General features: G+C 32.9%; 2 protein-coding genes and 1 pseudogene across 5 annotated transcripts; 1 reads left to right on the forward strand and 2 right to left on the reverse strand.

Moving 5' to 3' along the window:
• The first annotated feature begins 566 nt into the window (after positions 1-566).
• Positions 567-4,042, forward strand: LOC148204795 (uncharacterized). Of its 3 annotated transcripts, none has more exons than XR_015781783.1 (8): positions 567-1,070; positions 1,314-1,392; positions 1,495-1,573; positions 1,692-1,731; positions 1,824-1,958; positions 2,185-2,322; positions 2,620-2,768; positions 3,563-3,700. XR_015781783.1 is itself a non-coding variant. In XM_088097830.1 (8 exons), the coding sequence occupies exons 1-8, from the start codon at positions 727-729 to the stop codon at positions 3,834-3,836; spliced, it is 1,005 nt and encodes a 334-aa protein (XP_087953956.1). In that variant the 5' UTR covers positions 595-726; the 3' UTR covers positions 3,837-4,042. The 3 variants fall into 3 exon arrangements, 2 of the variants coding, with proteins under 2 accessions (XP_087953952.1, XP_087953956.1); XM_088097830.1 differs by lacking the exon at positions 2,620-2,768 and having other exon boundaries at positions 595-893; positions 978-1,070; positions 3,563-4,042; XM_088097826.1 differs by lacking the exon at positions 2,620-2,768 and having other exon boundaries at positions 588-1,070; positions 3,563-4,042.
• Positions 4,043-6,504: 2,462 nt separating this feature from the next.
• Positions 6,505-10,357, reverse strand: LOC148204796 (uncharacterized). 2 transcript variants are annotated; one of them, XM_088097810.1, is made up of 6 exons: positions 10,050-10,357; positions 9,296-9,364; positions 8,851-9,186; positions 8,128-8,159; positions 7,057-8,013; positions 6,505-6,921 (listed from the first exon to the last, which is right to left on the reverse strand). In XM_088097810.1, the coding sequence occupies exons 3-5, from the start codon at positions 9,179-9,181 to the stop codon at positions 7,069-7,071; spliced, it is 1,308 nt and encodes a 435-aa protein (XP_087953936.1). In that variant the 5' UTR covers positions 9,182-9,186; positions 9,296-9,364; positions 10,050-10,357; the 3' UTR covers positions 6,505-6,921; positions 7,057-7,068. The 2 variants fall into 2 exon arrangements, with proteins under 2 accessions (XP_087953936.1, XP_087953931.1); XM_088097805.1 differs by lacking the exon at positions 6,505-6,921 and having other exon boundaries at positions 6,926-8,013; positions 10,050-10,356.
• A 1,715-nt stretch (positions 10,358-12,072) lies between these two features.
• LOC124837542 (bZIP transcription factor 44 pseudogene) lies at positions 12,073-13,242 on the reverse strand (annotated as a pseudogene).
• Between the last annotated feature and the right edge of the window lie 167 nt (positions 13,243-13,409).

Below are 13,409 nucleotides of genomic sequence, written 5' to 3' on the forward strand. Positions count from 1 at the left end.
GTCCAATAATATAAGAGATTAATACTATTTTTCATCAAAAAATCTTAAGATTATGAATTAATCCGATCCTTTACTTTTTTATTTCTATCTAATAGAACTTGGACTCAATTTTACTGTTTTCATATCCTTTTCAACCTACTTTTTCTGTTCTTTAACTAATATTTCAAGAATTATTGAGTAACTTTTTAATTAACTTAAAAACCAATTAATTATACTTACGTTTAAATTTGAAAAATATAAGTGCAATTACAACAGAAGGAAAGGGGACCATGCATATATGAACAGAATTGGGGTTTGGTGATTATGGCACTGTTCTTTTTGGCTAACAGACAAAAATCATTAGTAAAGCATGATTTAAGATGGCTGCAAATACATACATTATGAAAGTGTTGATAATTATTTTATTAATATATATACACTGATACAAAAATGTTTTGAACTTTTTATTATTATTAATTTATTTTCATTTATATATTATTTGTATTCCTACTTATTTTAGTTATATTTTTTCATGAAAAATTACTATATCATTGTCATCATTATATAAATGTTTATTATGAAAAATTATTTGTAATTTTATTGTAAGATTTTAAGTTTTTACTTTCATGTTTATTATCTATCAAAAGTGTGTGCTATTGCATCTGGAGATTTAGTTCTACCACTTCCCTGTAACAGTGTAAAGAGAGTGTGGTTTTGGATGATTTTTGTTGAACCTTTGATTTTGCCATGGAAATAGCTTTATCGATTCCTCTCCAACGTTGCCATGCTCATGATCATGTTGGGACAAGTTTTGGTTCGATATCCCCAACGTTGTCTGAAAAACGCAGCATGTTCATTATCGGTATGGGATTCGTGGGGCAATCACTTGCACGAAAACTGCACAACCAAGGATGGTTAGTTGCATTACATTCTCTTCCCTTCAGTATTTACAATTCTCGCTTCAAAATTTGTCTCATCGAATCAATGATTATTGGTAGGGTCGTGTCTGGGACTTGTACAACCCACGTGAAGAAGCAGCAGCTCCAGAACATGGGGTTTCATGTTCACCTTTTCGATGCAAACAACCCCGAGTGAGTCAGCTGGTAATTTTGCTTTCAATTTTGCATTTTATCTCGGAACAATCACTAATAGTTATATGGGTGTTAATTGGATTTGATGTCTGAATTGAGAACTATAAAGGGCACATTTGTGTTTTAGTTGGCAAGACGATTTCATGGTAAATAATTTCTTTGGGGAGTCGAACATGGATGTGTGAAATATGTTGTCAATCTGACTTAATGGATAAGACTTTTGCTGTTGTTTTTGTTCTGCAGTCTGGATATTCTAAGGCTACTGAAAAATTACACTCACGTTCTTGTTTCTGTGCCCCCTCTTGTTGGCATTGGTGATCCGGTATGATTTTACTGTAACTAACAATTGTTGTATGTGTATCACCATTCTGAGGATAATATCTGTAAACTTTCCACTTTTTTAATTATTTTTATTGATTTATAGATGCTCCAGCATGAAGAACTTTTCAGAAGGTCTTTAGTAAATTCAGATGTTCAGTGGCTGAGTTACTTGTCTTCAACTAGTGAGTCTACAATGAAATTAATGTTAAGGTTTAGTGGTTCTTAGCTGACATATGAACTGGGTTTAGACATTTTTTGTGTGTTGATTTCAGAGTGATGGAAAGACTTTCTATCTTGCAGGTGTTTATGGAGACTGTGCTGGTGAACTGGTGGATGAGGAGTAAGAGTATAACTCAATAAATCACTTGCTTTCCAAAATTTCTGAATCTTCTCCGTTAGTTGGTTCTTAGTGTGTGCATCATGTTGTGACAGTTATCCAACAAATCCAGAAAGTGAGTTGGCTAAATTAAGGTTAAGTTCCGAAGAAGGCTGGTCAAATGTGTCTCGTGATCTTGGGATCTCACCACTTTTATTTCGACTAGGAGGTATCTATGGCCCTGGTAGAAGGTACTTGCCTGTTCTCACTTCAATATTTCTATCATCAGTTTATTTGTAGGATCTGTAAAAGCCTAGAAATTTCTTGTCTAAGTTGGATGCCATGACAATCATTTCAAATATGTCATTCTAAGGATATACCAGTCAGTAAGTGTCACATCTCATATAAGATAAGAGTCACTTAACTGTCAATTTAGCATATATATTCCTTTGACATTGAACATTTCTTTTGTTTTAGTGCCATTGATACAATAATCAAGCAGAAACCAATGTCAGAAGGTCAGAAGAGGAGAAAACACCGAAAATACACATCCAGAGTACATGTTGATGACATCTGCCAGGCACTGATGGCTACTGTTGATGTACCTTCCCCCAGGTGAATTTTCTCTATAATTAACTTTCTGGTACATTTAACACCCTTGTGAAATGGTTCTAAGCTAACTAGCAAAAATTTCTAAGAGAAAAACAAAGTTGTAGGATTATCAAACAATATATTCTGCACTCTAGTTCAGCAGTAGTGGAAGGTTATGGCAATTACCTTAAAGAGCCTAAGTGGCTGGAGAAGCACAATTCTTGAATTTTAGCTTTATTTCAATGCCTTTATCATGTTATTTACTGTTGCAACTTTAAATGCAAAACAGATTAAATGTTTACCTTCTAAAATTACATGTAGGATATTCTCCCAAATAAAGCAACTATTATAAATACATACACTGATGAAGGAATTGACTGTGGCTGTTTATCTAATAAACACATCTTAAGTTGAAGATTTGTTAGAATTTTAGTGGTGAGCCTGCACACCATACCAACTACCGTTTAAAGGTACTTACGTTATGCCATTGCAAATACACAGTCGTAAATATTGGTTGTGTATGTTACTCACGATTTTAATAATTGGTCTGCATCCATAATTGTGGTTCCAATGTCAAAGTTTTGGTGGTTCATACAACCACAATTGTGACTTAACAGCAACGTCTGTTTGCTATTTTATGCAATATAAAAGTTTTTGATGAAAGAGAAACATAGCCTAACTACAATTGAAAACCATAACTAATTTTTCCTACGTTTTTTGTTTGCTGAGTCATACTATCGACCTTGACCAGAATAAAGTAGGCAAGAGCAACACTTAGTGCCTATGGGCACAAGGATAGCGTTTGATAGAAAATAATACGATAGACCTAAACAAATAATAAATCTTGTTAAGATAGCTTTTAGATATCATTTTAAGAAGAGAATTTCAAATCTAACTTAATTTTACAAATTGATTTGTAAGGTGAAGTTCACACTTACTTTTATACTGTAAATTTATCTTTTATCTCTAAAAGATACGAGATCACCAGCATAAATAGAATAAACAAAACATTGAAAGTGTAACAAGAATATCAATCCAAAATTCAAGAAAACATGCTATTAAATGGTAATATTAACAGTATAGAGAGAGAGACTGAAATTATGACAAATAGTTAAATTTAAGGACTTATTTGACGTCTCATATACTTGTTTAACATTTTCTATTTGTGACAACACCTACCACTTGCAGCAACTATAGTGATTGTTTATTGGGTCAATTGGTTTTATTGGTTGTGCTCATTGGGTCAATTTGCTCACCCTTTCAGAGAGGTTTACAATATCGTTGATGATGACCCTGCTCCGAGGGAAGAAGTATTTGAGTATGCAATGAAATTGGTGGAGGAAAAGTGGCCAGGGCTGAAGTTACAAAGTGTGGAGCAGAGTCAGAAAGAGTGGTCCAGTGTAAATCCAAAAGGTGACAAACGAGTGTGTAATGCCAGAATGAAGAAGGAACTAGGAGTACAACTACTTTTCCCTGATTACAAATCAGGATTGAAGAGTATAATTGACCAAATTCAGAGTCCATTCCACTGTCATTGACCAAATCTGGACCCTGATCATTACTGTAAAGTAGTGTCAATCTCTTATATGAGTTGAGTTCATAGTCATATTGATATAATTTCTTCCTAAAATGAACCACCTTAGGAAGAACCCATCAATTACTCACATCACTTCATGTTTGTTTCTCTGTGCAAATGCTATTGTACTGCTTCAAAATGAGAATCTTAAAATTAACACTTCTAAAAGTAGGATAAGTATGTCATCAAATCAATTGGTGTGATTATGCCACCGAACTAGTAATCTCAAATTAAGTTTTGATACAAGTGTTTGGGGTGAGAATTAATATATTTAGTTACAGTAATCTTATCTGGTTCAAATAGGTTTGTGTCTAATGCAAAATGCACTTGCCCTCTGAAAGAACAGGCAAAATAGTTACTAAAGCAACTTTGTTGAATAATGCCGGTAACTATTTGAAACCATTGCTCAAAATAGATTCCTTTTACTAGAGGTGGTTTTTCTAATTGTAGATAAACATGGAATACTGTATTTTTTTAAAATATCTAAAAATTAATTACTTATTTTTAATATTAAATAAAATAAACTAATATATTTACCTGATTAAAAAATGTTAAATATTTAAATATGGAATTTTAAAAATAATATTGGGTTACTGATTTAAAATTAGTAGAAGTACACTTATGTAATGGTTTAACTGGGTAAAATCATTTTCCTAAAATGAGATTATGATAACAAAAAAATAAAAATAAAAGAGAGGTATTATGAAATACCTCATTTAGTTTGAGGGTGTTTCTTCCTTTATCTATCTATCCATGTAGTGGCATTCGAACACAGACTATGGGACATGATTTCGAAATCAAAACCACATAGACCAGTGATGCCACTGAGCCGTAAACGCATTCTTTTATTATAAAACGAAGTTACAATATTTTTTTTATGCTATTATATTTACATTTTCACATTCTCACTTTTTTTTCATGTTATAAATTTTAATATATATTAAAAAATTGAATAAAACGTAAACTTTTTCTAATAATGAGTGTGTCGTGTTCATCAATGAATTATGTTTTTTAAAAATAAAACTAAGAAAAATAAGTATGATTTTTATCTTTATACATTTTTTAATATTTGTATTTAGTCCTTGTATTGTTTAAATGATTTGAGTTCTCAAATTTATTAAACTTTTAGATTAAGTAATCATGCTTTGAATAAATTTTAATTATATTTTTTAAATAGAGTATATTTGAATAAATTTATTTATTACTATTTATTGTAAGGATGTGATGATCAACAAACAAATTATGAGTATTTCTTTATTAATTATATTTTTTTAATAGAGCATATTTGAATAGATTTCTACAAATTTTTTATTAGATCTGATCCAACCTGTTTGAATTAAATTGAAATTACTGAAGTTTTAAAATGTTTTATTTCACTAAAGTTGTTTGTTTCAAAATATTTTGGTTATATTTTTAGAATTAAAAATATGGACGTTGTGTAATATTTAGAAAAAACACATTTAGATAATAAAATAATAGAGTAAGTTTAATAATAGATATATTACTATTACTATATCTAATAATTTTAATCAAGTTGGATTAGATCCAACATATATAATTCATCACCCAATTTGTGTTAAGTGGTTGAATTATTTGACATAATAAACACCTTTAGAATAGATAATAAATTTGAATCTACATCATATATGGTTATATGCTTACAGATGGAGTAAAATTTTATAATAGTATAATTAGATTATCAGAGTTGAGATAGTTTACGTAAGTATTTTCTTCCAATTATTATAGTAAGACATTAAATTTTTATTTATGAAAACCATGTTTTTTTTATGTAATTAATTAAAAATAATCTTATAATAAAAGTGAAAATTTTACCATATTTTATATAAGATGTAAAATATAGTTAATATGATTGTGTCTTGTATAAATAGGTGTTAAGATAAATGTATTTCTTTCGTTGAGATCCAATTTACATGAGTAAAAAATTTCAAACTTTAAATAAAGAAGAATTGCAAAATTATTGTCTTAATCTTTATATTTTTTAAAACTTGAGTAAACATTTTGATATCTATGATTCTGATTTATTTTTAAAATTAAGAATGTTTAAAAAATTATTAAAGGGAAAATATTAATCTAGGTAAAAATATCATATTATTTTTCAGAATTTATTGCTTTCATAATTACCAGTAGTGATTGTAATTGAGGTAACCTTTTGTAAATTAAAATTACTTCAATAATATTTAGATATAGATATATTAAATAATTTATTATTTATTAAAAGTTAAGTGCTAAAATTGTTTAGTTATGATCAAATATCTTATTAGATATTTAAGAATAGTGAAACTTGTAATTAAAATATTTCATTACGCCTCTTTCTTTTGCTGCCATTAAAACATGATACTTCATTGAATTGCTTTACCATCATCAATACCTGAAATATCGGCGGTCTACAAATGCATTTATTATTATAAAATACTTAGTTACTTTTAATTAGTCTTGATCTTATTGTTAGTTATTTTTAAAGTTTTATCCTAAACACATCCAAAACTTAATTTATAAAATATACCAAACAGAATGATGTATTAAAATAATACATTTTTAATTTAAACAGGGACATGTTTTTAAGAATAAAACGACATGTTGAGGCATATCCATAATTTGCAGTGCAAGGATTAATTAACATGCTCTTCATTTCCCAGTATGGGAGTGCTTACCGACTGAAAAAGAAGCAGCAGTCGGAAGCATTATATTAATCAATTACAGCATTCAGTCAGTCCTCCGATTCACCTTCTATCCATATGACTGAATTTGCAGAGTTATTTTATATTCATTTCATTAGAAATATAAATACAGGAGTTAAAATTATCACTTCTAAACCTTATTTTTTGGAGTGCAGAAATCTGCAGCAGGTAGAATGAAGCAGTCTGCCTCTTACTTACCATAGAATGGAATGAAGCAGAAATCTTCGTAAACAAAAATATATATATTTTTGCTTCCGTGTGGTCGTCTTTGCTTTGGCTCAGCTTCAATTGCCAAGGGACGTTATATTCATACAATTCATATGAACCACATCAACCTCACTGGAATTTCTGGTCAAAAGTCAAAATTAATTAATTTAAAGCGATTAAAATTATGAGTGAAGTTAGACTACATAGAAAATATTAAAAATTCTAAATTGATGGTGGGTGTTATCACTACTAAATTAGAGAATGGTTGACTCTTACAGCAAATGGCACTTAATCTTTCCGATATCTTGCCCAAAAGCCTTTCTTCCTGGCAGAATCATTATCGGACAGGGATCGGCTCCACTTGGATCCAAGTGAAAAGTGCCGCCTCAAGAATGGCTTTCCAAATGAGCTCCTCGCACTGGAACTTGGTTCCATTTTTGAAACTTTTCCTCCCAAATCAATATCTTTTTGGCGATCAAAAACATCAAAACCACCATCAAGGTAGCTATCGACTACACGGTTTCTGGATATCTTGTGGTTCTTGGCCTTCATCTCTGATTCAGCCCGAAGAACTTTTCTAGACAACTTTGAAAAGTGCTTCTCTCCAACCATACAGATTGGACAAGCTGGATCATACCTATCTGCCTCTGGTGTCATAGCCTCCAAACATTCTGCATGATATGCATGACCACAGACCAGCACCGCAACAACCGAGAGGTCATTGCTGGCAATGAACTTCTGGTTGCTCCATGTTGATCTCTCAGTCAAAAGCTTTGAGCAAGCCCCACAAGATTGTAGTTCCATGGAGGGAGAATATGAGAACCTGCTACTGGATCCACTTATCTTGTGACGACCAGAGCCAAAACACTCACTATCAAAAGACCACCTTTCCCTTTGGGACGATGCCACCATCTCAGAGAAGGTTCGCATTGACCATCCATCAGATGATCCACAGAGGGATCCAGCAGCCATTTCGTTGCTGCAAGTAGAGAGTACAAAAGATGGCCTTCCTTCAGAAATTGAGTTGTCCGGCGATTTCAGACCCATAATTCGACTGTCAGAAATCTGTCTCAACAGAGGGTGTGCTGGAGATCGATGTGCCCATCTTGTTGGGGTAGAGTTGGGAAGATGGTTATAATTGTGATTAGGCAAAGGATCTAGTGTGGGCGTTGAGAAGACTGAAGGTATTGAAAAAGAAAGATTTGGTAATGAAGACTCCACTGGATTCTTCACCTAAAGAGAAACACAGATTAAGAGTGAGCCCAGCAATACTACAGCAGAAAGCCTAAAAAATTCAGATTATGCACCACAAAGCTCATGGTTCCAATTCAGTAGCTCAAAACTAACCACTGTAGAAAAATTGCTTGACATGGACAGATCTGCAACAAGCACATGGAGGGAGAACAAAGAGAAATCAATGCCAAACAAAGAAACATCAACCCAATGAACCAAAGTGCATAAAAGAGAGCATCATAAACATAATGTCAATACCAATATCTGGGACCATTCAACACAACAAACCGAGTTTGAAAACTATACACTGGTTAGGAAAACAAAAAAAAAAAGATAAGGTGGTGAACAAGGTCATACACGACATAAAAAAGACACGTGTGAGATAAAGATCCCTTGAATATAAGAAGGCAACAGCAAGGGTTTTTCTTTTTCAAAAGTTATATATAAACCCACCCATTTTCTCAGAAACTATTGATCATGTATTTAATATTATTTGTGTTGCATCGTGAAGCCTGATTGCAATCATTCTCAAAGCCTGTGACTAAACTGTGCAGGATTTTCATTTTTGGTTAAGCATACTCAAAGAGCTTCAATGTCAAGGTTGCCTACAGGTAACAGAAACATTTCTCAAGGGATAATTGCTCCACCACCATACAAAATTTTTAAAAAGGAAATTGTATTTCAACTCTTGCATCCTATATTATGTACTAAAAGTAAGAATACCCCAAAAACATGGGGGTGGAAGAAGCCTAAATGTTATAACTAAGACCGACCCGTCGAACATTGTGGTCATGGTAAAGGACAAAAGAATAATAGAGTTCAGGGTTTCGCATTTACCAGACGAGGGCGTCATCAGATTTGCAACCAGCGCCTCATCAACAGGGGACTTCAGAGAAATAGGAGTCACAGAATTTTCCATGATGCTTCCCCCATCAGACAGATTACCTCTTTCAGAGCTTAATGAACCTTTTAACTCCATGCTGACATTTCTACTGTCTAAATGAGATGCGTGGTAAGAAGGATTCTCAATTTCACCAGTAACGCGTTCCCTACTATCCCATTGAAAACTCCACGATGGTGAATACACAACATCTCTACGTAAGCTTTCACCTCTAGTTCTGTTAGGAAGATTAGGATCCTTTGCAGCAACACAACAAGCAGATCCCATGATAACTGCAGAAAAACGTAGAAGCCAATCTAAACTATAGCCACAAACCGAAGTGTATAGACAAATTCAAGACTTGCTGATATTTTCTGAACAGAAAGAAATCCTATAGTGTACCCGAAAATCACAATTGGAACCTCAAAAGCCACCTCAATTTCCAGCAAGAAACCGTAACTCTACTTCCTCCTGAAAAATAAACAAAAAGGAATAAGATTTCAAGATAACTCAAGAACCTTCCAGCGACCAAAAAGCTCCAGACAAGGAACCGCGCTCTAAACTTTGGATTTCTGACGCTCTATCTAATCTAACGAAATCTAGTTCGGCGAAAATCCAACATAAAATTCAATTATAGAAAACTGTTTCCATTAACTGCATCCACCAATTATAAATCAAAAACTAAATACATATGTAAAAAGAAAACGACCACCAGCTCGTAAACACAAGGCTTCCAAACATAAACTTAAAAAAGAGGAAGAACAATTAAATTCATCCTATTAGTATGACAAAGCACTCAACCATCCTCTAAGTTAAATAAAACCAGTTCGAGAATACAAACAGCAGAAAGCACTAATTACAATACGCACACACAAACACCGTCATTATTCACAGTTCAAGACACAAATCCAGAGCCACCTATAAATAATAACCAAATCCGGCTCATTTTCTTCCAAAATCCATGAACTAGTCAAAACAATTAAGAGCAAAAAAAAACTCAACCGTCCCCTCGTTCATTTATTTCCTCGAACCTCAAATAATTTCTAGGGTTTCGAAACATTCTAAATACTAAATACTAGGATCTTTAATGCATACGATTAATTATTAACAAGGCTAACGATAAAGAGAAATATAAGATAAAGCATGTAAATCTTACTCGCAAACTATAAACTGAGATAAAAGAGGGAAAATAATTGAGCTCGGTCATATACGGAAATGGACTCCGTCGTGTCGGTTTCTCAGTCAAAACGCGGCGCGGCGCGGCGCGGCGGAAGCAGAAGCCTGTACGACGGCGTTAGGGTAGAGGTTGTTGAAAACGGAAACGGGGGAGCCTCTGTTAATTTCTCCGTATTGTGTGACTGTGACTCACTGCATCTTCTCCTTTTATTTTCCTTCTGCAAACGTCTGTTTCTATCTTTTCCTTTTCCTCTTTCCACCTCTCTTCTCTGCGTTTCTCGCTCTTTAATAATTATTTATTCCTTATACCAAAATAAAAAAATAAAAAAATTGCGCGTTGAATATTATAATTACTTGTAATAAACCGTGGATGAGAATTGGACGCCTTAGTTTCCACCACGTGGAGCGCACTATAAGCTCACATGCACACAATTAAGGGAATATCATACCAAGTTGCGACCGAGGAGAAACCATTGACGAAGATCTTTCCATGGTTCCAACGGTGGTCAATCTTTGCCATGCTCTGACTGAGACTACGACCGTTTGATCCTTTTAGAATCAGGTTTTCGTATTTTGCGTTTATGGCCTCACTACAACACAAACCTTTCGCTTTCATTTAATTTCCATTTTGCACTCTGAAAAGTAAAAACAAACATATGAAAAACATTTCATAGAAGTCAATGCTATTAAAACTATATCATTAATTAACTAGAAAGTCTAATTTCTAAATAATTGTATTTTTTTATTCAGCCTCTTCTAAAAAAAGTCACAATTTGCTTTGTTTTCCGTAGTGAACGCAATCTCGTATCCATCGTGATTATTTAACCTTATCTATTTATCATGATTTTAATAAAATTTATCTGTTTATTAATTTCTTATTTATTATCGGGAAACTGTGCTATTTATATCATACTTTATTAATTGAACATTTATGTATGTTGTTACTAAAGTCGTTGTTGACTTTCGTTGCATGTCTGCTTAAAATGCAACAAAGTCTTTATTTTCTCTCTCAAACATGTTAGAAAATGCATTTATGATCAAAAACCAAGAATGATTTATTAAAGACATTTATACAATTTCTTAATTAATAATAGATCATTATATTTTTATTTTAGTTTTCATAGTTTTATTTCATTTAATTGAATCTCTATTTAAAAAAGAAAATTTATTTAAGGCACTGTATTTGCAAAAGTACTCAATGTGGCATTAATTTTATTTCAGAAGTGTTCGTGTTAACAATTAAATCTATTATATTTTAAAATTGAAGTTTTTCATGCGGTAAAATTTGAATATTTTTTATTTTGAATATGTCAATATCAAAATTGAAAAAAAAAATAGATAACAGATAATTAACACAAAAATGAGTGTTAATTTAAGGATGTCAGATTGAATTTTTTTATTAAGAAGAGACTTAATTAAATAAAAAGAATAAATATAAAAACTAAACTAAAATAAATAAAAAATACCAAACTATTAATTATTTTGTTCTTTTTTTATGGAGCTAGCTATGCTTATTTATTTTAACTGAATGCTAAAACGTGCGAAACGAGAAGTCAGGCCCGTAGTAAACCTTACAGGCCCAAAGTTCCGTAAAGCCCAAACACAAGTTTGTTTTAGCCTAAAACTAAGAGGCCCATTTCAATTTGGGTCATTTTTCCTTAAAAGCTTTTAAAAGATACAAATGTAAATAAAAAATTTTATGAATAAAAAAAATTGGTCAAGTTACATGAGAGATTCTTTTACAAATAAAATCCAAATGTTTTTAGTTTAAAATCTCATACACCTGCTTTGTTAATCAAAGTAATAATTTACCAAAAATAAATTATAATTAAAAAAAAGTGTGAATAGCAAGGTTTTTTACTTTTTTTTTTGGTCCAGAAGAGTTTTTGCATTAATTAATTTTGCACTTTAATGGGTGCTATTCACACACATGCTACATCCATCACTTTATCACTTTAGTTTTATGAAAAGGCAATGGAGAACGTTAACAATCTGAAAACAACTGAGAGAAACACCTTTTGGTACCATTTTTTCATTTATAAAAAGCAAACCCATAACAGCAGAACACTGCCAATGCCACCATATGATATTTTCAACACTTCCGACACTCTGATAATATAATAATATATCATATAAAAAACATTGCCTCGCCCCAGAACACCAGCAACGAATCCAACCCCGACACAACAAAAGAGAAGAACCTTAATTTATGAGAGTGTTCACCACAGACACATGTTGTCTGCAGTGGCGACAATGGGGTGATTAAGGAAGGGCGCGTGCATGGGAATGATGAAATTATTGTTGGTTTTGTTATCGTTACGGTGATGATAATAATGGTTTGTATCGTTGATGAGTTTGATGATGTGATTGAAGGAGTGAAGGGTTTGAGCGAGCTCGGTCTTCTGGGCTACGAGAATGGAGTTGTGAGCGTGGAGCTTGAGATAGTGTTGGGTGGTGAGGTTGAGTTGGTTCGAGATAAGGTCATTTTCCTTCTGGAGACTCTGGAGCTGTTCGGTGAGATCATCGAAGTGCTTCTGCTTTCGCATCCTTGATCTTCTGGCGGAGTCACGGTTGGATTGCTTTCTCTTCTTTCTTCTCAGTTCCATGAGAAGGTGGAGATCGTCCTGAGAGGGTGAAGTGGAAGAGGTTCCGGTGGATGAGGCCATTGATTTAGAAGAGAAAGGAAAAAGATTGTTAATAGTACGTAGTGATATATATAATGAAAGGGAAGGTGGTGTTAGGGTTAATTATGAGAAAACATAGAACCAATAGAGGAAGATAACTGAGAAAGATTGAACTAAGTGGGTCCTGCGTCTTAGGGAAGAATTTATCATAAACCCGGAACGAAGGATCTCACTCAGGACTGGAGACATTAATGTAAAACATGAAGGTTCATCTGAGAGGAAACTGGAGAATGCAGAAGCAGCAAGGGTTTGAGAAGAGAAGAAAGGAAAACAGAAGGGTAGTAGAGGAAGAGAGGAGAAGAGGAAGTAAAAATTGAAGAAGAGGGTTGAATTTATAAGAGAAAATAAGGGTGGAGAGAGTGAAAAAGGGGGTGGAAAATAGCAAGTGGGAGGGGAATATACTCCTAATGGTGGGTGCGTGGGACAGGAACACTGCATGCTTTCCAATTCTACCTACTCAACACCTCCTTTTTACAAATCACACCGACACTAAAAATGACTCTCATCTTCCTTATATTTACAATCAGAACTCTTACTTATATTTAATGTTGGTTCTTGGATTCTTAATTAAATATAGGATCGTTTCTTACTTCAAATTGTGGAGACAATTTTTATATATTTATTTAATTTAATTGGTTAGTTTTATGTTAGTTTAA

The sequence above is a fragment of the Vigna umbellata genome, chromosome 1, assembly GCF_029865625.1.
Source record: "Vigna umbellata cultivar VRB3 chromosome 1, Vumbellata_1.0, whole genome shotgun sequence".
NCBI lineage: Eukaryota > Viridiplantae > Streptophyta > Magnoliopsida > Fabales > Fabaceae > Vigna > Vigna umbellata.

Coding starts and splice junctions, on each gene's coding strand:
- LOC148204795 (XM_088097826.1), top strand. CDS start 727: ATGGAAATAGCTTTATCGATTCCTCTCCAACGTTGCCATGCTCATGAT. Junction 1,071..1,313: donor TTCGATGCAAACAACCCCGA/GTGAGTCAGCTG, acceptor TTTGTTCTGCAG/TCTGGATATTCTAAGGCTAC. Junction 1,393..1,494: donor TTGTTGGCATTGGTGATCCG/GTATGATTTTAC, acceptor ATTGATTTATAG/ATGCTCCAGCATGAAGAACT.
- LOC148204796 (XM_088097810.1), bottom strand. CDS start 9,181: ATGGGATCTGCTTGTTGTGTTGCTGCAAAGGATCCTAATCTTCCTAAC. Junction 8,160..8,850: donor TCTGATGACGCCCTCGTCTG/GTAAATGCGAAA, acceptor TGCTTGTTGCAG/ATCTGTCCATGTCAAGCAAT. Junction 8,014..8,127: donor CAAGCAATTTTTCTACAGTG/GTTAGTTTTGAG, acceptor GTTTCTCTTTAG/GTGAAGAATCCAGTGGAGTC.